At 41.8% G+C, this 27141-nt stretch overlaps 1 protein-coding gene across 2 annotated transcripts in view; it reads left to right on the top strand.

Annotated features, from left to right (window-relative positions):
- NKAIN3 (sodium/potassium transporting ATPase interacting 3) overlaps positions 1–27141 on the top strand; it is a 210017-nt gene that overhangs the window by 96383 nt on the left and 86493 nt on the right. For both annotated transcript variants that reach the window (XM_083748104.1, XM_083748105.1), the window contains exon 3: positions 3350–3430. In XM_083748104.1, the coding sequence (XP_083604230.1) occupies positions 3350–3430 (81 nt within the window). The remainder of the gene's footprint in view (positions 1–3349; positions 3431–27141) is intronic.

The raw sequence follows: 27141 nt of genomic DNA, 5'->3' as shown, positions 1-27141 counted from the left end.
CCAGCATCTGGAGGAAGAATGGAGAAGCACACAATGCCAGATGCTTGAAGTCCAGTGTGAAGTTTCCACAGTCTGTGTTGATTTGGGGAGCCATGTCATCAGCTGGTGTTGGTCCACTGTGCTTCATTAAGTCCAGGGTCAACGCAGCCGTCCTCCAAAATCTTCCTTCTGCAGACGAGCTTTATGGGGATGCTGACTTCATTTTCCAGAAGGAATTTGGCACCTGCCCACACTGCCAAAAGTACCAAAACATGGTTCAATGCCCATGGGATTACTGTGCTTGATTGGCCAGCAAACTCGCCTGACCTGAACCCCATAGAGAATCTATGGGGCATTGCCAAGAGAAAGATGAGACACATGAGACCGAGCAATGCAGAAGAGCTGAAGGCTGCTATTGAAGCTTCCTGGTCTTCCATAACACCTCAGCAGTGCCACAGGCTGATAGCATCCATGCCACGCTGCATTGAGGCAGTAATTGATGCAAAAGGGGCCCAAACCAAGTACTGAGTACATATGCATGCTTCTACTTCTCAGAGGGCCAATATTGCTCTACTTGCAATCCTTGTTTTGCTGATTCCATTTAATATTCTAAATTTCTGAGATTGTTAATTTGGGGTTTTCATTAGCTGTGCACCATGATCATCACAATTATAACAAATAAAGGCTTGACATATCTCGCTTTGCATGTCGTGAGTCTATCTCATATATTAGTTTCACCTTTTAAGTTGAATTACTGAAATAAATGAACTTTTCCACGATATTCTAATTTTCCAAGTTTCACCTGTAATTATCCTACAAGCAGACTTTTGCAAAACTACCCCCCCCCCCCGGCCAATTTCTTTGTTTCATATATGGCAAAGCTTCAGCTGTTTCAATAAAGTGCTTTTCAATTCAAAAAATTTTTTATATTCCTTCCACATTTTCTCATAGCATGGGAGATTCCCAAGCTGTTACTGATTAAGGATGATAAGAGTGTATATGCTCAGTTTTCTCTTAGTACCACTGGTGTTTTACATCTGTGAAGTGATGCTTCGCATAGCTAAAATTGGCCAAATATAGTCCGGGGGGGATGAAATAAAATCAATTTACACGTTTCTCCAAGAAATGAAAATAGGACATGTTTTCCCTCCAGGGGAGCACAGAGGGATTTAATATTTGCATAGATAATTTTATGCTACCTAGTGTGCTCTTGCAAAGTTGGAATGTATGTAATATAAATACCTACAGAGAAAGAGTTAGATTAGGGCGGGAAAGAAACCAAATCTTTTGAGAGTAATAAATGCAATACGTACAAGGAGTGAAACCAGATTACTTGGATTTAAGCCAGCTTGGACAGCGGAGAGCAACAAGAAAGGCAATTCCACACTGAGTTCAAAAATATGTTTGATAAGGCAGAGCTTTTCTGTGGAAAAAGTGATTTTGAGGAATTTTCTGTCCTATTGTCTTGTCCTGTAATTTCCCTGGTCAATCACAAGCCGAGCTAGACTGGGTCAGGGATTATTGTAAAAGGCATTTTGAAGGTGTATGAGCCTGGAGCTGGCATTCTTGGTGCTTTGCTGAAGGCAACGACTGATTGAACAGCTACAAAGACAGTGTGACTGGATAGATTTCTTATCAGCCGCTCCACAGAATTCCACACACTCTGATGCTCCCTGCATAGTCTACAATTGGCACAGTCCTACTATATGAGTTCTTGATTTCCTATCAGATATTTCTGATTTTCTGATTTCCTGCCAATCTAGCAGCTCAAAAGCACGAAGTGCAAGTAGAGAAATAGGTACTGCTCCAACGGGAAGTTAAATGGTGTTTCCGTGCGCTCTGGTTCACCAGAAGCAAATTAGTCATGCTGGCCACATGACCCAGAAGCTGTACGCTGGCTCCCTCGGCCAATAAAGTGAGATGAGCACCACAATCCCAGAGTCATCCGTGACTGGACCTAATGGTCAGGGGTCCCTTTACCTTTTAACAAGGCTAAATCCACCTGCTACTTTTTAAATGTCTATCATCACATGTGGAGGGTGGAGTGGGATTGCACCTCTTGGCTGCAAGCTCAAGCCACTGTGCTTTCAACTGGCTTGTGAACAGATTCCTAAATGCACACAGAGTCGCTATGCTTTTTTTTGGGGGGGGGGGAGTCCCAAACTGTATGTTGATTTGGTTCACAGCTTCACTTGAATGTGCAGAGGATGTGATCACTGAGCACCATGACGCTATCATTTCATTACATTATGCATTTGGATGTTTTTTCGACCTTGCTTCACTGCTTCTGAACTAGTACATTTGGATTGTTTGCACCAAACCATTCCTATTATACAACAAAGATTTTCCATTGACAATGCTTTCTATCCTGCAAATTAACTTTGAATTTTGCAAAGCAGCACAAAATAAGATCAAAAGCACTTTTCGATATCTAAGTGCACCCTGTGTTTTCCAATGATAGTTTCTGTGGTTCCAAGTGTAGCATCCCTCACTTCTACCAAGCATTTTTTTCACCTGTAACTTCCTCCCTCCAGCCTTCAGGCATATATGTATGGATGGATGCATGTGTGTGTGCCTTGCTATAATAAACACTCATGATATGGTAGGATATAAAAGATACAACCAACCAAAATTCAGGCTCCCCCCTTTTTTTATTTGCACTTTTATATCTGCACATATGTTCTCCATGTGATTTGAAGTTACTGTAATCTAATGCTGGCAATTCTTTAGCAAAATTTATCCCAGCATCTGATTCCCAACTTTTCAGGCCATTTAGCAGAATAAGGCTATACAATCAAACCTCGGTTGTCAAACGTAACCCTTTCCAGAAGCCCATTCGGCTTCCAAAATGTTTGACAACTGAGATGTGGCTTCCAATTGGTTACAGGAACTTCCTGCACTCAAGCGGAAGCTACGTCGGATGTTCGGCTTCTAAAAAATGTTTGAAAACTGGAGCATCTGCTTCCGGGTTTTCGGCTTCCGGGAGCCGAAACATTCTAAAACGGAGGCATTCGGGATCTGAGGTTTGACTGTATTGTGATTATTTCAGTGCATTTCTATGTATAGATACATTGCGAAGAGGAAAAGGTAGAATACAAAAACTGTAAATCACTCAACGTTTTGGAATTTACTGGTGTCAATAGGTTAATCTAGCACCATAAATAATAAATCTAGCTTTTCCTTGTGTTTCGTTACAGAAGGAAAGAATATTGGATTTGCAATTGGCCACAGTTCTAGGGGCTTTCTGCCAAGAGAAATCTCCTGCTCATGGTTCCCAGAAGTGCTGTACCTATTGATCTTTTTATATTATTGATCTACACCTTGTGTACAGTGTTTTCATCTTCTCTTTTTCTCTTTTTCTCCACCCTAGTACTCGGTATGGACTGCTATCTGGGTCACATGGAATGTTTTCATTATCTGCTTCTATTTGGAAGTAGGTGGGCTTTCTAAGGTAGGTTCCATGTAAATCCTGGTTTTGGGGAGGATAGGACAATGATGTTTTGATAATAACATTACAGAAGGAATATTCTTTTTAAAAAACAAAACAATCAGACATCATTGGGTTGCTTTGCTGATCATTTGCCAGTCTGTCTGTTATAGTAAATGTCTGGGCTGCCTCACCTATTTTTTATTGTAGAGGGTGATCACTGAGTGCAGCTGGACACGGGAAACATATTAGTTACTAACAGGGCTTTCTTTTCAGCTGGAATTCAACGGAACCCAGTTCTGGCACCTCTCAGGTGGGTGCCATTGTATTATAAGAGAGGTGTTCATTGTGAGTTCTGGCACCTTTTTTTCCTAGAAAAATAGCACTGGTTATTGGTCGCTCTGGAATTGCATTTTGCAAATAAGAGTGGGCTAAAAATGTTTTAAATATATACCATATTTTTCGCTCTATAACATGCACCTGACCATAACACACACACAGTTTTTAGAGGAGGAAAACAAGAAAAAAATATTCTAAATGAAACAGTGGATGTATGATTTTTGTGGTTCATGCTGTGGCCACAGACATGTGATCTGACAGTGAGTTTGGGGTAGCCCAATACAAAAATCCTGAGGATCCATGTGGATCCGTGCTTTGTAACCACGTTTTAAGTGGGGAGGGAAGGAAAAACACTCAAGGGACAAGGAGCACATGTGGGGGTGTGGAGAAGGATGCTGCGAATAATGCAGGAGAGGCTCCTCTCCGGCTTTGCTCCTTTAAAACAAGCAGGCTCTGCTTCTCTCCCTCCTCCCCGGCAAGAAAACCACGATAGTAACCACTCTGAGACAAATCAAGAAAAATTGCGACCAGCACTCTCCCCCAACAAGCGCAGTGAGGTCAAAACACACACAGAGAGAACTGGCCCTAAAGTCGCAGGGCGCTGGGAGAGTGCAGGGGCGCAGGGAGAGTGAATGGAAGCAAGAGAAGGAGAAGGAGTCCTCACACACACAGAGACACACAGTGTCAATCCTAAAGTCGCAGGGGCGTGCAGGGGCGCTGGGAGAGTGAACGGGAAGCAAGAGAAGGAGAACGATGCCTCACACACACACAGACACACAGTGTCAATCCTAAAGTCGCAGGGGCGCGCAGGGGCGCGCAGGGGCGCTCGGAGAGTGAACGGGAAGCAAGAGAAGGAGCCCTCACACACACAGAGTGTCAATTCTAAAGTTGCAGGGGCGCAGGGAGAGTGAAGGGGAAGCAGGAGGAGGAGAACGATAGCTCAAGCACACACACACACACACACAGCCCCTACAGTGGCTAATCCAAAATCGGACAGCAAAAAACTGCAGGCAGGGACAGAGAGCACGGGGTTGTTTTAAAGCAGCCAACCCCGCTCTGCTTCTCTCCCTCCTCCCGGCTAGGCTGGCTGAAAAGCTTTGCTGCTACTTAGCAGCTCAGTGGGGAGGAGAGAGGGACATAGAGGACGGGGTTGTTTTAAAGCAGCCAACCCCGCTCTGCTTCTCTCCCTCCTCCCCGGCTCCGCTAGCTGACAGGAGCCGCTTACACCCGCTTTGCTGTTTCAAAGCGAGCCACGGACTGCTCACGACTGCAGCAAATTCCCCCGCCATCTGTAGGCATTCGCTCCATAACACGCACAGACATTTTCCGTGCTATGGAGCGAAATTTACGGTAAGTAACATTTTAAATAGTGTAGCATTTTAACACATAACAGCATGACAACAAGTACCAACAGCTGTTTGGAGCACCATTATGCAAAAACAGCCTAATGCTATTTCATGACTATAATTCTATTTCTATTTCACAATATTAAATAAAAATCACAGATGAGAGCCTACATGTTATTTTGGTTTCCTGGAGAGTTAACAGCAGTATCTTTTACTTTCAGAATGTGTAACTGCTCAGGGTACAGAAACCCCACCCCCAAAGCTTTTTTTACAAAATCCAAACCATCTCCCATCAGTGCAGTAGTTTGAATAGGCCTCTGAGAATGCCCAATAAAGGAAATACAGTAGTATTTTTAAGTTAATAATAAACAAACTGAAAAGGAAATGTTAATATAAATCCCAAGGATTATTCTGTCACCTATTCAGTAGCATGGGAGTGGGTGGGCAGGGTGAGTGTGAATGAACCTTTAGCACAGAAGAATTCTAATAAAAAAGAAAATGTGTATATATTTAATGAAATCGGCAAGTACATGGCATAGTAACAGAGAAGAACTTGTTCTAAGCAGCAGTGTCTAAAGCATTAAAATATCTATGCAAGTTTCTTACACACACAATGTCAGCTGACCTGGTGGGTCCTCTGTTTCTTTTCTTCTGCTCATGTGGTTTCTCCTAATCTGTCAGCTACATCATAAACCCCACAAGTCCTATAGTATTTCATGGTAATAAAGTTCATTCTGGGTTTTCTGACTATTTTAATCATCATACCTAAATAATATCCAGGTGTTGTTTTGGTGTATTTGTATTTCTGGTCCTGAAAGGTTTATTGTTAGTCTGATCATTTTTTCTACAGCGTTTTTTGTTTTTTGTCTGTTTTTTTCAAGGTAGACTTTCAAAGTGAAACTTCATTTTCTTTTATTACACCACAGTTTTGATTATAAATTTCATTTTGGAGCAAAAGTCTCCAAGATATCTGAGTTAGCCTTTCTTTCTGATGTTCTTTATTATATTCACCCTTTTCTGTTTCAGACAATTTTGCATGATTTTTGGTTTGTATTGAGAATATAAACTTTTTAGGCAAGATCCAATGTTGAGGGGAGATTTTATGCTTGTTCCGTGCATGCACAACCAGAGTTCTGTTTTCAGAAGTTGTCAGAGTTCAATCTGTAGTTTGGCAATAAGGTATGAAAACTTCAAAGTGGGAAAGGTGTTAATATGTGCATGTCTCAAAAGGCCTCTACAGTTCTGATCTAGGTAGAGTAAGTTGCTCACTAGGAACTGTCCATGGTGCTGCAATAGCCGACCTCCCTTGCTGCCTTGCCCTGTAGGCTCCTCAGTGGAACAAGAACAGACCAGCATGCTAGGTTTTTTTAAACAAAGCTTTGTAATGCTCTGCTATTCACTGATAGTTAATGAGTTTGGGAAGAGGTGAGGTTATGTTTTTACTATTATTTCAAACAAAACAGACTAGTGAGGCTAAACCAGTGACTGAGCTAGAAGTATATACTGTATAACCAGACAATGCAGGACCAAGAGTGGTGATAGAAAGAGATGGTTGAGTTTCAGAAGCCAAAAGTCACCTCATTTCCTCCAATCTCAATCATTGCCTCCATTCTCAACCAGGCTTACTATCAGAGATGCCAGCTTGCATCTGGTTCAGTGTTGCAGACTATGATGCTGCTGGGCTAGTGGTGAGTGAGGTCAAAACAAGAATGGGCGTGCTACACCACACACAAACCTACACACATTGCACCTCCACCCCCAGCATATCTCCCCTCCCCACATGCAGTCACTGCACACAGCATGTGGATGCTTAACCCTTCCTGTCCCAGCAGCGACCCCACCCTCCTTAAAACAACCTCACGCTGCAGTTAGGCATTAGAAAATATCTAACTAGTGGAGAGGCTAACTCAGGAGGGGCTGTTGTGAGAGAGATGGCGAGGCCACATGAGGTGCATCCAGCCCATGGCTCAACTGGTTGCCTATGGTATGGAACAAGAGTCCCTCAAAGTCTTTCTCCACTCCCTGCAAGCTTCAGAATAACTTTTTGTAGGTATGCTTCACTTATACAACTGCATTCCTGAGGACTTAATTAGAAAGCCTTTCCAGATGGTGCCAAAAATAGTTTTGTATTTTCCCAGGTGACATTTACAGTGGTTTCATAGAATTGCATAAAAACAGGATCATAAAACAGCAATATTGTTTTAAGTAGGAAATTCATTTTCTTTTATTATACCACAGTATCCCATTCTGCAACTGCAAGGGAAAGAACTGAGGGTTTCGATGGTGGATAGAAAAACATTACCTGGATTCAGGATCTACCTGTAGATGGATAGCAGCAGGGGTGAACTTCGGTCTTCAGAAGGCCAAAATTTAACATGGGTTGCTAGTGCCCAGGGCTGTGTGGAGGTGATGGAGGGTGGGAGGGAAATATGCATGCACATTCAACTGCCTAACAGCGTCTGTGTCACCCAGGAGATTGCAGCCACAGAGATAAGAAAAGAGGAGTCATTCCAATGTCTGGAGATGTCATTTCTTGGTTCTCATGGAGAAGCCATTTTCAATGAAACCCAGCAACGGAAGTTTACAGCTATATTGAGGCAGCACCAAGTGTTGTGCCCCAAACAATTTTGCACCCTGGGCAACCACCCTTGTACCCCCACACACACACATTCCACCACTGCTGCCACCCCACCTGTCACCTTCCATCCTGCTCAATTCACTTACATCATAGTTGTGGCACCTTGCAGTGCTCCCTAGGCTTGACACGCAGTATGTGGAACCAGTCACGCTACCCTAAATCTACCTCTCTTAGCAGTTCTACCTATTGAGAATCAACTGAGAAGTAGACCTGGGATGAAAGTTTCCCAGAGGCCAGGTATGTTCATGCCCCATCACCAGTCTTTTACCAGGTTGACCAGAAAGGATAGACCTGTTCTGTTGTGCTAGTTACCCTTTCACAGTTTTTACCACCCCACCTCCTGGGAAAAATCTCTGTGGGTACCTATGCCAGCAGAGGGAGAACTCAAAGCAGGGATGTTGCTTTTGAATGCAGCTCTGCCTTACTTCCTTGCTGTTGAGTGTTGTCCAAAACATATTTCAGCCAATCCTAAATACTTTTGTACTATATAATCATAGAATTGTAGATTTGGAAGGGACCCCAAGGGTCATCTAGTATAACCCCCTGCAATGCAAGAATCTCAGCTAATGCATACCTGTCAGATTCAACCTCTGCTCAAAAACCTCCAAGGAAGGAGAGTGCACATTTTGCAGATACATCTTACAGTTAAGATAAAGAAAGTATGTGTGATACAATTATCTGCAGCTCCTATTCAAACCCTATTTAAAATGAAATGAATGGCCTTTGTTGGATACTACAATAGATGCCTTTGGCTTTTGTATTCTTTAAAATTCAGGTGGAAACCCACTTGTAAAATGCTTGCTTCATGAGACTCTTCTCCCATTTGAGGTTGGCACTTAAACAAAACCTCCCTTATTGTGCTCTCTTATAATTGTTAGGGTTGTTGTAAAATTGTCCACATAAATATGATGAGTGAGCCCTGAAATGTTTTGAATTTCTTTTATTTATTGAGTGCAGAAGGAGAAGAGAGTCTAGTTTAAAAGGAAGGCTCAAGGTTTCTGAAATCAATGATTCTGAGAATTGCCTAAGTGTTGAATGATATGCATGAATAATTTAAGACTGTTTTGTTTAAATGTGCAAAAGTCAAGTTATCCTTGCAGTGCGACACATTGTCAATTGCCAGCAATTTCCTATGTTTTTGAAAACCACAAGCAGCAATTTACAGGAAAGATTAGGGCTGTTACTATACAATGTGTGACATTTTCTTGATTTAAACTGTCATTCTGAAAAGCTGTTAAGAGAGATCTGGAGTTGGAGAGAGCATATAAAGTTTAGTGGATTTTTTATTTTTTTTAAGCTGAGCTTCAGTTTTATTTTTTTGCTTGTTAAAAGCCAAGCGCAGAAGTTGAAGTATGTGTGTATGCAGATTTGCATTTTCAAAGGAAATTGCATGTGGTCTCTTTTGGCATTCATGTGATGTGGCGGTATATGCTACAGCACTGACATTTTACATCTCCTAAGTACAATAACATAATTCTTAAATATCAACACTGTTCTAAGGATATGCCAGAAGTTTGATAGTAAGTGTTTCAGACAGCTGGCACCACAAAAATATATACTGCTTTTATCTCAACCTGTCTTTCTAGAAATAATGCTCAGGATTAATTTATTTTTAGGTTATCAAAAATCAACTCCACTTAAACTCATGCAGCACCTTTCTAGTTGCTCTATATGTAAAGACACTAGTCTTGACAATGATTCTTTAAATGGGATCATATACAACAAGCTTTACAATGATTTCTGTAGCCAGATTAGTTTCCAAACTAAATTCTGGGTTTGGTGTTGACTTGCTTCACATAGATCACTCCACATTCTGTCACCAGGCAATGTGTTTTTTTGTTTGTTTGAAGGAACTGTTTATTACACAGCACAAAATACACATAGCAGTAACTTGAGGTTATGGCAAAATCAGGTCCACTTGGAATGCACAGAATTCATTCAACTTAAAATTAAAGTAAGTAAAAGTTGAATCATCCAATTTAACTTTAAGCTTGAGTCATCCAATTTCTAGGAAATCACAGTTACAGATAGGTAGCTGTGTTGGTCTGCCATAGTCAAAACAAAAAATAAAATAAAATAAATTCCTTCCAGTAGCACCTTAAAGACCAACTAAGTCAGTTCTTGGTATGAGCTTTCGTGTGCATGCACACTTCTTCAGATACACTGAAACAGAAGTTTCCAGGCCCTTCTATATAGTGAGAAGGTGGGGAGGGGTATTACTCAGAAGGGTGGTGGGAATGGGTGATTGGCAGATAGCTGTGATGAGCCTGTTGACGACTCTTAACGACTGCAATAGGTCTTACAGGAAAAAGCAAGGGGTGAAAAGGTGAAAAATGGCTTTGTCATGTATAATGAGATAAGAATCCAAGGTCTTTGTTCAGACCAGGTTTCTCCATGGTTTTAAGTTTGGTGATAAGTTGTAATTCAGCAGCTTCTCTTTCCAGTCTATTTCTGAAATTCCTTTGTAGTAAAACAGCTACTTTGAGATCTTGTATAGAATGTCCTGGGAGATTGAAGTGTTCTCCTACTGGTTTCTCTGTCTTGTGATTCCTGATTTCCGATTTATGTCCGTTTATTCTTTGGCGTAAGGTCTGGCCTGTTTGTCCAATATAGAGAGCTGAAGGACACTGTTGGCATTTGATGGCATACACAATGTTAGACGATGAGCAATTAAATAGTCCCGAGATGGTATGTGTGATGTTGTTGGGGCCAGTAATGGTGTTGTCCGGGTGTATGTGGCAGCAAAGTTGGCATCTGGGTTTATTGCAGGCTCTGGTGCCAGTGTCCGTGTTAGGTCTGGTTGTAGTATTATTGTGGGTTAGGAGTTGTTTAAGACTGGGTGGCTGTCTGTAGACAATGAAAGGTCTTCCTCCCAGAGCTTGAGAAAGAGAACTGTCATTGTCCAAATCACAGTTCAGTGTCAACAGGAAATCACAGTTCAGTGTCAACAGGTTTATATACCTTTGGCTTTCCAGATGTTGCAAGACAACTCCCATCATGCCTAACTATTGGCCCTACTTACTGGGACCAATGGTAGTTGAGTCCGACAAAATCTGGAATGGCACGGGCCAGCCATCTACTGCATTTCATTACTAAGTGTTGAAACTCTTTTTCTTAAATTTCATGGTAAATATTGTAGGCATATAAGAGTGAAGTGGATAAAAATTATTGGTGGAATTCAATATAGTATTAAGTGGGGTATGTGCAAACAGAATGAAGTCTGCTGGTGTAAGGATGCTTGGAATTACAGCCCTGTAAGGGATAAACTACAGCTTCCATGATTCTTTGGGGAACATCAGAGAATCATGGCAATGTATGGCATGTACATAGCCACTGAATATATGCTTCATTATCCCTATGGTATAGAATGCAATGGCTGGAGATATAGACCATGACCCTCTGAGATTGATTGTTCCTGCTAGGGGTGGGTCCCTGCAGAACCAGCCATCAAAAAGCTTCTGTACTCTGCTGGGGCAACAGCTCTCCTTGTGAGTGAGAAAAAATGCTCCAGCCAGCACCTGTCACTGTGTTGCATCCAGGATCCTAACTGACCCTGTTTTCCCAGATGTAACACTCTCTTGCCAATATGTGCCTCTTATTCAGTTGGAAAAAGCAATAATACAGAAGTGGGCCCCCAAAAGGTGAATACACCCACACCCACACACCCCTGCGGTTGACACTTTGCACATCAAAGTGAGCTCCAGCTTCTGGAGGATGAAAGATACTTGTTGGCAGGATCATGAGATTCTCACCTGATAAGAAGAGCATTTTTCTGAAATCTAACAAACCAATACAGTAAAACGTGTCTGTCTCTCTGCTGTTATAAAGTTTACTTAGATAGCCAGCTGAATGCTCCTGCATCCGTAGAACCCTTTTTGAACTTGTGTCAAGTCCAACTAACTTCATTGATGCTATATAGAATACAAGCCCTTTCAGTGTATTTCTTTCTCCACTGCAGTATGTACAGCATCCTTGATTTATCAGGCCATCTTATGTAATGTCATGTTTTATTACCTCACTATGACTTCTGAATCAAGGATTTTTGATGACTGCAATTCAAACCAAAGTGGTGCTTTTAATGCTTGGATATGTAAGCCTAAAGATATTCACATTTTAGAGATTCAGAATTCTCACTGCGTGAAAGATGTGGTGTTAAACTGCTATTGGCACTTGGTAAGCAACTGGTTGGATAGTGTTTTCGAGGTTACCAGCATGAGTTTGAGCAAACTGCGGGAGGCAGTGGAGGACAGAGGTGCCTGGCGTTTTCTGGTCCATGGGGTCACGAAGAGTCGGACACGACTAAACGACTAAACAACAACAAAGCAACTGCTCATGAGTTTTGGGTTTGGATAAATTAACACTTAGCAGCTTTATGCAAGCTAGAGAGCCATAGTAAATCACATTTGCCTCTATGTCTGTCTTGGAGCCAGGATTCAGGCCCAAAAGTTGCTTTCAGTGTCCCAAAAGTTTTAAAGTAGTAGCTGCTGAGAGTCCTGTATAACATATGCAGAATGCATGTCCCTAAAACCTGAAAAAGTACAGCCTGCCTCACTCCTGGAATGTGAGACAGAGTTTCCATGTGACCTTCAGAGAAGCTTGAGCTATGGTATCTCTTTTTTCTTTTTCTGTTGGTGGTCCTCAGTTTTCAGACTTTTTGTTCACAGGGTCACATGTTCACTAAAGTTCAGAAACGATAAAAAAAAAAACCTGAAGAAAAGGGTGAGAAAATACAACAAAAGAAACAGAAAAAGGCAAAATACATCATTTCTGTACATGTAGCAACTTGCTTTCCTCTTAGTGTGATATTTGGTCATCATTGTGCCATAGCATCTTTTTTTAAAAAAATCAATAAGAATTTATTTCTGCAGGATTTATATTCAACAAAAATGGGCATGGGTGTGTTCCATGTAGGGATGAAATATAGATAAGTAGATAGTGGGAAATGTTGTCTGAGGGCTAGGCAGAATTTGCCTCCTCAATTGCCTCGGGACTCCTGCTTCATGATGGGAAGGGATGGCATATTGGAAGTGGAGATTTCAGTGGGGATTTGTGGACACTGGAGACTCTAAGGTAGAAATCTCCTGGTTGCAGAGGTGGATTTAGGGCGGCATGACTGTTCTGCCACACTGAGCACCACACCTACAGGGCATCACGGGGCATTGCAACTATGACATAGTGAATTAAGCAGAAGGCAAGAACTAAGCGGGTGCCAAATTTTGGGCTTGCACAGGGCACCTCTGAAATTTGAAAGACCAAAGTCTGCCCCTTCTGGTTAACATCTAGTCTTTGAAAATGATCCAGTTTTTCTGCCTGTGACTTTTAGAAGTTGAGCACATGACCAACCTTTCTCTGTCATAGCTTTGCTCCATCATTTGCTTGTCCCTCGTCTGTTTTCCCCACCCCACCCCGCCATTTATACCGTATTAAAATTAAAAAGTCTTATAGGCTGTACATTGCTTTTTTTCAGGATTGTAAATACACACACTTTGTATTTTTGTCCCCTTGTAACATCTTCCTTCTGCAACCATGCTGTTTGCACCCAAATCCAGAGTGAAAATGCCTAACGTTCTGCTACTATGCCTCATTGGATAAACATTGCTTTAACACTACCTTTGATGATCCCAAATGTTTGTTGTTGCCATTTCTCTTTTTATATGGAAATCCCCTAAGGAAATTCCTTTATTGTACAATCCCTTTGAGCAATATTTTATTTTCCAGGAATAAGGGTGTGAACCAGAACTGGGGGGGGGGGGCTGGGAAGAGTCCCGGGAGCAGGGGGAGGGCCAGAGGGCTGGGGGAGACTGCATTTGACCCCCAAGCCTGAGTTTTCCCACCTCTGTTTTAATGCCTTCTTTAACATCTTTACACTGTCTTTTATTGTTAAAATAGAACCATGGTAAGACTCAGCATATGGTGTGAAATAAATGTTACTTATGATATTTTATATGTTCACAAAAATGATAATAATCCGACGTACAGGAATGTAATAGCACATTCCTTCCTGTCAGAAGCAAGGGGGAAAGCCATATATAAGTAACAGCAAAGAAATTGCCACTACTCTCGTCTGGAGTGATATGCTATTAGATGCTTATCGTGTGCCTTAAAAAGGATATATTTAAGTGACAATCATTCCTAACAGCTGAGAGCTCATTTCATTGGCTTGGCAGTTGCTATCCTATTTTATGAAATGGTAATACCCTCCTTTTTTAAAAGATTGTATTACCAAGCAGCCATACGTCAACTCGTTCTGATAACTGCAGGGCTAAGGGCCTCTTATAACCAGCTCAGCATGTGGTAGTAAAGGACAGCAAGTCCATGCCAGGTTCTCCAGCATGTCAGATTGAAAGTGGCCAAGTACATGCACGGAACTCCTCCCAGATCAAGTTTCAGCACACACATTTGCAGTGATCTGCCCAAAGGAAATATAGACTAAGACTACATAGCTCTTTCTTTAGAATGAAAACGACAAGCTCACAAGTTGCCACTGATTCTGCCCAGTGAATTTTGCCACACCATTGATTTTTACTAAACTTGGAGAAAGTGCTGCAACTTCAAATAGGAATTATAGTAGCTGGCTTTTCCCTGCTACATGGCAAGGTTCCATCCTGTTTTCAGGTTTTTCTGTTATCACCATGTGTTGAACTAGGTGTGTATCAAATTACAGCTTTTCCCCCCCATCTCACTGTCCACTATGCCAGAAACAAATCTGATTAATTGTGCAATTATTCACATAATCATTTAATAACTACTGTCCCTGATGGATATGCTCTGCTTCCTCAGTCAGCAGCAGTATGCTTTCTAAATACTAGTTGCTGGAAACCACAAGATATACAAAAGTTTATATCCAATACAAAATATATTTTTATAATGCACCTGAATAAAAGAAATACTTTCAAAATTGAGGAAAGAGGAGAAAAGTAAAAAAAGAAAAAGGAGCGAGGGAGAAAAGGAAGATGAAAAGACTTCTGATTCTCCATCTGTCAGCTAAATATAGTAACTTGTTCACTCCTTGACAGCCAACTATCCTATTTTCTATAAGCCAATATTTTTTCAATCTTTAGATCCACATATTACAAGTTCATTTTCTCTTTCACGCAAAAAGTCGATAAGAAGTTTCCAATCCTTAATAAATGTCAAAAAGATTTTTCTCTAATTAAGCATGTTAGCTTTTCCATCTCAGCTAAGTCTAATAATTTTATCAAGCATTCCTCCATAGTAGGTAGGGCTGTATCTTTTCATCTTTGTGCGTACGACAATGTCGCTGCCACTCCTGTTTCAAACAGAATTCTCCAACATCCCTAACTGTAAGCTACCTGGGAAGGGCTGTCCAAAGTTGTATGGGGTCTTTTACATGCTGCCCAAAGGAAGTGGTAGAACCAACAGTACCTTGCTGTGACTTGCTTATAAAGCATTTTGAGGATATAATTGCTTGCATCCACCCAGACCTTGACTCTGCTGTTATAGCAGATGAATCTCTTGGGGTGTCCAGAGCACAGTCTAGTCCTGTTGTGTTGGATGAGTTTCAGTTGGTAAGGCTCAAGGATGTGGACAAGGTGCTCGGATCAGTTAGGGCAACCACTTGCGCTCTAGACCCTTGCCCCTCTTGGCTGATGAAAACCAGCAGGAAGGGAACAGCTGACTGGACCAGGCAGGTGACCAATGCCTCTTTATAAGAGGGGGTGGTCCCTGCCTGTTCGAAGGAGGCCGTGGTAAAACCACTCCTTAAGAATTCGGAAAACCTAACTAACTACCGGCCAGTTGCTAATCTCCCTTTCCTGAGCAAGGTTCTGGAGCGAATGATCGTAGACCAGATCCAGGCACTGTTGAAAGAAACTGATTTTCTGGATCAATTTCAATTGGCCTTTAGGCCCAGTTTTGGCACAGAAACTGCTTTGGTTGCCCTGTATGATGACCTATGTCAAGAGGGAGACAAGGGAAACTTCCCTGTAAATTCTCCTTGACCTCTCATTGGTTTTTGATACCATTAACCATGGTATCCTTCTGGAGCAAGTGTCAGAACTAGGGGTGGGAGGCACCACTTTGCGGTGTTTCCAGTCCTACTTGGATGGTCATTTCCAGATGGTGTTGCTTGGGAATGCTTTTCAGCCCAATGTGTACCTTCTGCAGGGCTCAATCCTATCCCCTACGTTGTTTAACATCTACATGAAACAGCTGGGTGGGGTTATCGGGAGGTTTGGAGTATGTTGTCAGCAGTATGCTGATGACACTCAGCTCTATTTCTCCTTTACATCTGCAGGTAATGGACTGGATGAGAGCCAACAAACTGAAATTCAATCCAGATAAGACTGAGGTGCTGTTAGTGGATGGTTCCCTAGACAGGATGGGTGGGAGATCGCCTGCTCTTGATGGGGTTACACTTCCTCTGAAGGAGCAGGTTTGTAGCTTGGGGGTACTCCTGTATCCTTTGCTGTTGCTTGAGGCTCAGGTGGCCTCAGTGGCCCAGAGTGTCTTCCATCAGCTTTGGCTGGTGGCCCAGCTATGCCCCTGTCTGGACAGGGACAGCCTAACTACTGTTGTCTGTGCTCTGGTAACCTCAAGGTTAGATTCCTGCAATGCGTTATACGTAGGGCTGCATCTGAAGACGGTTTGGAAACTTCAGCTAGTGCAGAATTCAGCAGCCAGGTTGCTCACCGGAGCAAGATGGTTTGAGCATATAACACCGATCCTGGTCCGTCTGCACTGGCTACCAGTTAGCTTCTAGGCTCAATTCACAGTGCTTGTTTTGACCTATAAAACCTTAAACAGCTCAGGACCACAATACCTCAAGGTATTGTGCCTCTTTCCATATGAACCTACCTGGACCCTGAGATCATCTTCTGAGGCCCTTCTTTGTGTGCCTCCTCCTCGAGAGGTCGGAGGGTGGCAATGTGAGAACAGGTCTTTTCTGTAGTGGTTCCATGTCTGTGGAATGCTCTTCCCAGGGATGTTTGTCTGGCGCCTTCATTATACACCTTTAGGCACCAGGGGAAAATGTTGCTTTTTAACTAGGCCTTTGGTTGATTTGATTGACATCCTATGCCCTTTTAAAATCTGGGGGTTTTTTGGAGGGGGGGTTGTTTTTATTTTGATTATGTATTTTGTGGTTTTATATTTTGATTTTATTCTTTCTGTGAACCGCCCTGACACCGCTGGGTATAGGGCGGTATATAAATTCTAACAACAATGACAGAGTAGGAGTCTACTTAAATAAATATTAAATTTATATACTGCCCTTCACCCGAAGATCACAGGGCGGTTTACAACATAAAAACACAAAATACAAAATGCAATAATAAAAAGCAATATCCCACACACCCACACAAGGAGAGGAGCTGGCAAGGAAGGGGAAAAATTTTTACACAAGCGGAAAGAATATGGAAGGAAGGAAAACAGTTGAAATATGCTTAGAATTGCAACCTTGATGTCTTTTGACCCCACATGTCAACTGTAGACTAAAGGGGAAGACGCAGAAAGCATCTTAAGCCAGAAGACTGCTTTAGGAGGCTTTGAACCATATGTTGACACACCATAAATAAATAGCTCAGTAGAAAGTGATGGGGTCTCTTCTTGAAGATAACACAGGGTCTATTTGCCCATCGTTTTAGTGCATTTCTACGTGTTCACTTCTGACACTGTGTTCAGGGTATTCTATCCTTAATCCTATTTTGTTGTAGGATGACTCTTTCCCCCGAAAGGTGTTTAAGCAGTCACTGATTGGAATCGTCAATTCAGTAGGAGTTACTCTCTAATCTGGTGTACTTCTAGGATTGTAATCTGTCACTTAAAAGGTCCAAATTAGAGCATGACCCAGTACATTTTGGAGAGTACTGAAGCAATAATGAGATTCTCTCAAACTACCGTATGTTCCGGCGTATTAGGCGACTGGGCATATAAGACGACCCCCCAACTTTTGCTGTTAAATTATAGAGTTTGGCCGCCCACCAAGCGCCGCCAGGGGCAGAGGGCGCACCCCTCCGCTGCCTCTGCTGTCACAGCAGTAGCAGCCTGAGGCGAGGCGTTCGGTGGGTGGAACGAAACTGAAACCTGCCACCCGGAGGGAGGGAGGCCTGGCCCGGCTCCCTCCCTCCAGGAAAAGGCTGTGAGCGGCCGCCTTGGCCTCCACCGCCTTCACCTGTGGGGATGCCCAGCTCCTTAGAGCCCCGGCTGAAGCCATGTACCACCTTGCTGCGGCAGGCTCTTCATGGCACCCGCGAGCTAAGCGAAACCCCGCATGGCCACGTCAGAGGCCAGATCCGGCTCCCACGACGGCCACAGCAGATGGGCAGGTGGATGAGCGCCATGCTCGGAAGGACTTTCCACAGTGAGGAGAGAGCGGCGGCCAATGAACACGCGCTGTGCCGGTACGGAAGAGGCGGGGCCTCGCACTGCGTCACAGGAGGCTGTGTCCCCTTCTGTGGGGAGGAAGGAGGAGCGACGGCAGAAGGGGCGTCTCTGCTCACCGGCTCCCTCTCTTCCTTCCCAACAGGTGGCTCCATGTATACCCGGCGTATATGATGACCCCTGACTTTTGGGGTGATTTTCCTGGGTTAAAAAGTTGCCTTATACGTCGGAACATATGGTATTTTTCTTGAAAATATCAGGGCAATTGATTGGCACTGATTATTTTCGCACATCCATATGAATTGTAATCTCTCTTGTTGGTTGCCGGATTCTACATTGTTTCTAATGACTAGCACACTTGTCTTATGAAGGGGGCATATTAATGTCCGGGTGCATTTACAGTGATATGTTTTTCTTTCCAAACAGCTTTAAACATGATAACTCCATCTTTCTTGCCTTTGTGAATCAGTAATAGCAGGAGATTTCTAAAGAGAAGAACAATGTCTAACTGCTCCATTGCCTCCCCACAACTAGGTTTCCATGTCTATTTCTCAGGTTTTTTTTCTTTTTAGAAATGCCATTGCAATTTTGAAAAATGAGGAGGCTTGCATCATTCTTCCTTGACTATAGGGAACATTTTATCATCTGGAGCTGATAAAGAACGACATTTTACAGACTTCTTGTCAGAAAATGGGAAGTGGCTGCTGGTGATAAAGTTAATTATTAATGGAATTGGAAACTAGGCCTTCCCAGCCACAGGCACTATCCTCAGTCTATTTCTGGTACTGGAAAGAAAAAGTCATGTCCAGGCTTACTATTGCATCTCACAGTTGCATTTGTGCCGCACAGCTTTGGTTAAAACCCTAAAAGTAGCTCTTAACTTGTCCCATAGGATTTATTGAAGTGCTCCAACTTATTTAAACAGTAAACAGTGTTAGAACCATTATACTCATTGAAACCATTGGTCCATTTAGCTCAGTGTTGCCTACAGCAACACTGAATGTACATTTTGAATGCACATAGTAAAGCCCATTTTGTCATGCAAGTCTAATCACTCAGACCTGGAGATCTTAATCCCCCTAATAATTTCCAATTCTAAAATAAGCAAACCATTGCAGTCTTAAACGAAACCTAAGTAGCAGTTCAGTGAAGCTAGGGATATCATGACCCACTTCATTATGAAGGTTCTTGGGAAATGATCCAGATAACCTTTAATTTTCATCTTGTTGGGGGGATTTGGACATTGTTACCCTTATGTCAGTTCCACATTTTCGGGAAAATATCCAAGGAAACTGACCTCCACAGAGAGCGTAAAGTAAATTTTTAAAAGCTTCAGTGATCTGTAGCACAACATTAAATTTAAAGCTAAAGCGAGACTTCATGTCATCTGAGAAAGCAGCCTGAAACTGTCTGTAAGAGGCTCTTTTGTAAGTGCCAAAACTGATTACCGGAACTGTCTGCCCTGCCCTGCCATGCTAACATAGTGGAAAAGTTATTCCCATGTTAACAGATGAGAAATGTCATTGGATTTGTCAAAGCTATAAGAACTGAGTTTGTGGGGTGTAGTAATAAGAGAGAGAAGGGACCATTAACCTGAGCTGTGTGGACAGTTTAAAGGAAAAATCTCAGAGTTTAGAAGACTAACTGTCAGACATACTTCTTAAAAGCTTCAGCCTCCTGGTAAAAATCCCAGAAACCTTTTAAATTGTATCTGGCAGAAATAAGAAACCAATTTTTGATTCGGTTTGATCTCAAAGTAAAAATGAAAACAAGAGGAAATAATTAGAGAGCTGAGCTAGGAATAGATCTAGGCGTGCAGAACCTTCTCCCTTGTGATGTATAAATAAGTTGTCTCATGCCATCCAATATTTAATAGGTGAAAACAGGTAAATTTGCAGTTAGTGCAATGTCGTAGTATTGGACCAATTTCGGTTGATTTGGAAGTGAGCTCAGAAAATGAAACTGTTGTACAAGAAAGTTTGTGATGGCTTGCTTTTTCCAAGCCATATGTTAAAATCAAAAATTCCATCGTGCTGTGTTCTGTGAGACATGGGGTGGTGGGGCAGCAGCAGCAAGGACACCCTATGGGATGCCTTCTTTGTCCTTTCCAGGTGCCTGTAGCACTGCAGTGTCCATGTCCCAGGGAGCCTGGGAAACTGGTTTCTCCAGAATGCCTGGATCAATATTGACATTCGGAACAACATTGGTTGTTCCACTCATGCAACAAACTTCTGTTTGCGCAGCAGAACTCCACTATCTCTTCCTTTCCTTGCAGCCTCTGCACACTCTCAAAATCTGCTTCAGAAAGTTGGAGAAAATTCTGAAGCAGATTTTTTTTTTCTTTTTTTTTTTTATATACATTTTTTATTGCTTTTTTAAAGATACAGAAATACAGAAAAAAGAATAAAGAGTGGTTATATAAAAGGGAGATATAAATAACAAATTTCCATATTCTTTTTCCATCTAACCTATAGGACTTCCTCACATCCTCCGAACCCTGCGTTCTCTGTCTTATAAGGCATCAGCAATTTGTTAACTTATTTCAAAACTTATTGTAACTTCCATTTTATCATGTTCCCTATTTTCAATTTTACTGTCACTCAATTCTTATATGTTTTATATTAAACACAATAAAGTTATTTCATTATTTTACCTCTGAATTCTTGTGTCTTAATTTTCATTCCAATAACTTACATTTGCTGAAGCTAGAATTTCCTGAAAGGTGCATTTTTTTTTTAACATTCATACAACTTATAGTGTTTTTTCAAATAGTCCTTAAACTTTTCCCAATCCTCCTCAGTTGTTTCTTCTCCCGCGTCTCGGATTCTGCCAGTCATTTCAGCCAGTTCCATATAGTCCATCAACTGCGATTGCCATTCCTCCAGCGTGGGTAAATCTTGTATCTTCCAGTATTTTGCAATCAGGATCCTTGCTGCTGTGGTAGCATACATAAAAAAGGTTCTGTCCTTCTTAAACACTCTCTGGTCCACCATGCCCAGGAGGAAGGCCTCTGGTTTCTTGGGTAAGGTAAATCTAAGTACCTTTTTTAGTTCATTATGAATCATTTCCCAAAAGGCCTTCACCTTCGGGCAGGTCCACCAGAGGTGAAAGAATGTCCCTTCCGCCTCCTTACATTTCCAGCATTTATTATCAGACAGGTGATATATCTTAGCAAGCTTGACTGGGGTCATGTACCACCGGTATATCATTTTCATAATGTTTTCCTTCAAGGCACTACATGCCGTAAATTTCATTCCGGTGTTCCATAACCTTTCCCAGTCTTCAAACATAATGTTATGCCCCAAATCCTGCGCCCACTTTATCATGGCGGATTTGACTGTCTCATCCTGAGTATTCCATTTAAGCAGCAGGTTATACATTCTCGAAAGTAGTTTACTTTTTGGTTCTAACAGTTCTGTCTCTAGTTTCGATTTTTCCACCTGGAATCCAACCTTCTTGTCTACTTTAAAGACCTCTTGAATTTGTGCATAATGCAACCAATCTCGCACCTTGTTTTTTAGTTTTTCCAAGCTCTGCAACCTCCAATTGTCTCCAATCTTTTCAATAATTTCCTCATATTTAGGCCAATTGGCTTCCATATTAGGTCTCTTACGTGCCTTGGCCTCCACCGGTGAGAGCCACCTCGGAGTCTTACTCTCCAATAAGTCTTTATATTTTGTCCAGACCATTAAAATTGCTCTCCTGACAATGTGGTGTTTTTTTTTTCTTGGAGTAGGGCAGAGAGAGAAAAAGAAGAAGTCAAAATGCATGAGTGGACTAATAGCCCAAATCCCCAAAACTCTGCATAAGATTTAACAGTTCTGGACAGATAACCATCAATACACTTGCCTCCTTTATAACTATGGTGCTTTTTAAAAAGGCATTGAATTTTCCATAAGGCTCACCATCACCATCTAGTGTCACATTGTGTATTGCACTTAAAACACACTTAAAACTTTTTATTTGCAGCTTTATAGCTGAGTCCTAAGACATGCCCCCCATGTGGGGATGTGTTGGGAGCCCAAATTGGAGTGGGAAACTTTGTTACCATGCTTGCTCATTACAGAGGTCTCTATACACATCTGAAATCTACTTCTCTATGAGATAAAGCCCTTCTGGAATCCCAAAACCTAGGGGGAATTCAGCTGAAGTGCTGGGTGGACTTTTGTCCAGCTAAAGGAAGCTGTGAAATAATGATTCAAAGAGATGTGCTATAGTAGCAGGACATGTTGTATATAGCAGAAATGGAAAATCTATGAAAATTTGGAGTGCTCCCTTTACACAAGTATGCGTGCTTGTTTTAGGCTCTCACAAATATACTTGCAAATCCAAGCCAAGAGCTACAGAGAAGTAAGTGTGCTTGTGTGCATACACTATTGGTTCAGCTCTGGGAAATATACATAATAGATTCTGCTACATAAATGATGCCTGCCTGTCTAGGAAATAATAACTAGGTTACCAGTTATGTGTCAGTCAGATGACTTACTATGAGCAAATGTACGTCAGTCTTAGAGTCTCATATAGGAAACAGACAGATTTTTTTTCTAGTATAGTCCCCAGTCCTTTTAATAATTCTTCCTCCACAGCAGCAATGCCAGATTAGAATACTTAAATCAGTTGAAAAACGTCATAATCAGCCAGTATTTAGTAGGCAATAAAGAAGCAGATAGAATAATGAATGTGACCAAATGGGAAGAAGTGACAGCGCTTTTCAATTAATCTACTTTGGCAGCCAAACAAACACTGCATAAAAAATTTATGACTGCACAAACAAATAACAGGAATACACACACAGTAATAATTGCTGATGGAGAAGAAGTAAAAAGTAAATGTTCTCAGATAAGTAATGTAGGACATAAAAGGACCCCTGGATGGTTAAGTCCAGGCAAAGGCGACTATGGGGTTGTGGCGCTCATCTCGCTTTCAGGCTGAGGGAGATGGTATTTTTCCACAGACAGGTTTCCAGGTCATGTGGCCAGCATGACTAAATCACTTCTGGCACAACAGGACACTGTGATGGAAACCAAAGCGAACAGAAATGCCATTTACCTTCCCACTGCAGTAATACCTATTTATCTACTTGCACTGGCATGCTTTCGAACTGCTAGGTTGGCAGGAGCTGAAACAGAGCAACGTGAGTTCACTCCATCGTGGGGATTCAAACCACCAACTTTCTGATTGGTAAGCCCAAGAGGCTCAGTGGTTTAGACCACTGTGCCACTGATGTCCCTTAATGTAGGACATAGTACTCTCATGAACATGGCTTTTTAAAAAAATAAAAAATACACAGACTGAAGTCAACTAACATGTAAATTGGTTACAAAACATGCAATGGTGCTGTGAGAGGCTTAGTGATAACTGTCACCACAGTTACATACGCTTCAGGTTACTTACGCTTCAGGTTAGAGACTCCGCTAACCCAGAAATAGTACCTCGGGTTAAGAACTTTGCTTCAGGATGAGAACAGAAATCATGCTCCGGCGGCATGGCAGCAGCAGGAGGCCCCATTAGCTAAAGTGGTGCTTCAGGTTAAGAACAGTTTCAGGTTAAGTATGGACCTCTGGAATGAATTAAGTACTTAACCTGAGGTACCACTGTACATATTGTTGCACTGGCATCCGTCTGTCTTGAAACATAATGGAGTGTGCCTCTGGGGGTGAAGTCAAACCACTGTGTTAGCAACACCTAAGTGACCTCCCTGGAGTGCAAGCCTGGGGAGTGTGTGAGGAGGTCCTGGGCTGCCCAGGAGACAAGATCCCCCTTTTTGGCTTCACTGGTGTAGTCCTAAGGAAAGCAGAGCAATACTTTAGGCACCAGCTTGGCTGCAGGAATTGCAGGAATTGCACAACCATCCAACCATTTTAGGCTTTCCACTCTGGATTTGTGTAGGGTTTACTCCTTAGCCTTTTGTCCTCCCAAAGATATTCTTCAAGGCAATGGAGGTTTAGGATCAGCATTTTCCTTCTCCTAGATGAGCTACCTACCTTTCCAGGTGGGCAAGCCCCATCTGTCCCTCACTTCCTTTTGCAGCACATGCAGAAACCACCTTCTTTATATTGGACCCACTGCTGGCCTCGTCCACTCAATCTGCCAGAATCTGACTTTGCATTCAGGGAAAGGCCCTAACTCACCAAAGGTTTGAGACCCATCGGCTACCCTCCCCTGGTTTAGCCAGCCAGTCAAAGCCATTCCCAGAGTGTGGCCACTGTTGCATGTTGACAGCTTCTAGTAGCCACCAGTGAGAGTTGAGTGCAGAGTGGGGACCAAAGGTGGACAAACTACCCCAGAAGGAGCACAATGTGTCCTCCAGCAGAGGTACTACCCCTCCCTTAACACCCCCCACACACCCAATACATGTACACAAGTGCTTAAGGAAGCTGTTCATAGCGGGAATCTTGATTGTGAACCTAGTACAGATGCAGCAAGCACAACTACTTCATAAAACATAAAGCCTCATAAAACATAAAGTCTTCCTGATAATGTTTTAAAAACCAGTTTGTTTGTTTTTGAAACCTCATTGATTTGTGGTTTTACTATAATTCAAAATAAATGGGCTGTATTCAGGTGGTGTCCTTCTACAAACACAAGGTCTCCCAAACCTCCCAAAATGTTTTTTTGGTGAGGGGAATGGGAACTGACAAAAATCCCCCCTCTTTGTTTTTTTTTATAAGATATTTATTCCAAATTTTCTTAATACAATGTAAAAAACAAACAAAACGACATATAACTTTACAATAATCATACTTTCTTCACTTCATTGGACTTCCTCACGTCTCTCGTTCCTGCGTTCCAAGTTTATCAAACTTTGTCCAGCAATTTATTACCTTGTTTCAATTCTTATTTTATAACTTTCAGATATTATGTCCCAAATGTTAAATAATTTTACCCCAATCTTAAAAACTTAATTTTAACATATTATTTAACCAAAGATTAGCTTTTCATATGTTTTCACTTATCTTCATATTCCTTTCAACTAATTTAATGGTGCCATATTATTTATAATCTTGCATCTTTCTCAACACTCATACAGTTTACAATATTTTTGTAAATAGTCCTTGAATTTCTTCCAGTCCTCCTCCACGGCTTCTTCTCCCAGGTCTCGGATTTTGCCGGTCATTTCTGCTAACTCCATATAGTCTATCAGTTGCATCTGCCAAAAATCCCCCCTCTTTGATTAGGGTAAACTGCTGTGGCTATGGTGCTAGGAAGACCAATAGGATTCTACCTAATCATTTTAGAATCTGATGAAAGTTTAGAATGTGTTCCAGGATTAATAACTTTGCCACATGAATTTATATACTAAGGGTGGCACAGAGCTAAAGAATAGTAACCAAACACTCTTGCACCCTGGGACTTAATGAATGACTGAACATCAGTGGTTGTTAGGGAAAAAGAGTGAGTGTCAGTTAATGTTGTGCCACAATCAACTTCAGTTAATTATAATTTGCACACATGGCTCTAAGTAAAATGGGTTTCTTGCAGAGCAGCTCCTTTCAGGAAAAGAGGACTCATATATTCCAGGATATAGATAGATTTGCAGCCTTCCATTTGTTCTCTGAGGGACCTTGTCTCTAATAAACTCTCCATTCCTTATGGACTTTGATCCTATGCTTGCAGGGTCCTTGCCTCTGCTTTGTCTGTGTCAATGAAGATTCAACACTAGAGGCTTTGGCTGCAATAATTTTCCCCTACACACACCCTTTATAAGGATATCCAACTTTAGGGATGGATTCCCCCTTTTTCAGGTGCTTTTATTTAAATGTTTTAGCACTGTATGTTATCCTCATTCTGGTGTCTCTGAGCAAAAGGCTTCTAATTGAGTGTGTGTGGAAGCTGTAACAGGCTGCTATCTGAACGATTGATTTTTCTTTGTTGATCATCAATAAACTTCAGTACATGTCATTGCTGTGCTCCATTACAGTACAGTGGTACCTCAGGTTAAGAACTTAATTCGTTCTGGAGGTCTGTTCTTAACCTGAAACTGTTCTTAACCTGAGGTACCACTTTAGCTAATGGGGCCTCCCGCTGCCACCGCACGATTTCTGTTCTCCTCCTGAAGCAAAGTTATTAACCTGAGGTACTATTTCTGGGTTAGCGGAGTCTGTAACCTGAAGTGTCTGTAACCTGAGGTACCACTGTATTGATTTGAGGAGAAGGGATATGTCAGCAGGAAGACAGGCAAGGTGTTTGGCGGGTGGGTGGGGGTTTAAAAAAATGCCGATAGCTGAATGTCACACACATGTTTAGCAATTGCTTTCTGCATTCTCATCACTCACACAGGGGTGTTTCAAAATAAAGACTTTGATGGTTCTTTTAGGTTGTACATTGCCTTACCTTTTTAGATGGACCATCTATATTTTGTTCTCTGCAGGAGCAGCTTCTATTAAAAGAGCTGTTCCTTTGTTTCCTTGCACTGTCTTAATTGAGCCTTTGAACTGCATTAAAGGCATGCAGTGCATATAGTCTCCAATAAGATGTATATTTTTGAACTGAATCTGCATTTGAATACCTTTAGTTACTTCCCACCACCACCTGCACACATAGGAAGAAGTCTGTTTAAAAAGAAAAGGGAATATATTTGCAAGTTTAATTTCCCTGGGGAGAAGTGGGCTTTTCAGAGCAACTTTGATATGTTTTCCCTTTATTTTCTGTGTAACCTGTGGTTTAATTCCTATTCACATTTTGCATTCATATTTGCATGATAAAAGAGTGCCACATCTTTTTAAAAGTCCCCTCTTGAAAGTCTGAATTGTTCATGAAGAATCCAAAGAGCAAAGCAGAAATAAAATAAATCTCTCTCGAAAAAATTACCATAATCTTCTAACGTTCACCATTTTAAGAGATCCTGCCATTGTCTTTTGTAAAGCAAATGAATAATAGGGCTTGGCTGTTTTCATGGCAGAGCATCAGTGTGATTCTGTAATTCCTTTCTTAATGGAATCACCTCAGTGCTGAAATTTTTGGCCTCTGTGTTAAAAACATCCCTCCCACAATGTTCCCCAAACTCAGTAATATAATTAGGACCTTAACATCTCAGATGTGTGGGGGGGGGGGAGACACACACCAGTCCA

This window comes from Podarcis gaigeae (assembly GCF_964106915.1).
Source record: "Podarcis gaigeae genome assembly, chromosome: 7".
Lineage (NCBI taxonomy): Eukaryota > Metazoa > Chordata > Lepidosauria > Squamata > Lacertidae > Podarcis > Podarcis gaigeae.
The sequence above is the reverse complement of the archived record's forward strand: the minus strand, read 5'-3'. Positions and strand labels throughout refer to the sequence as shown.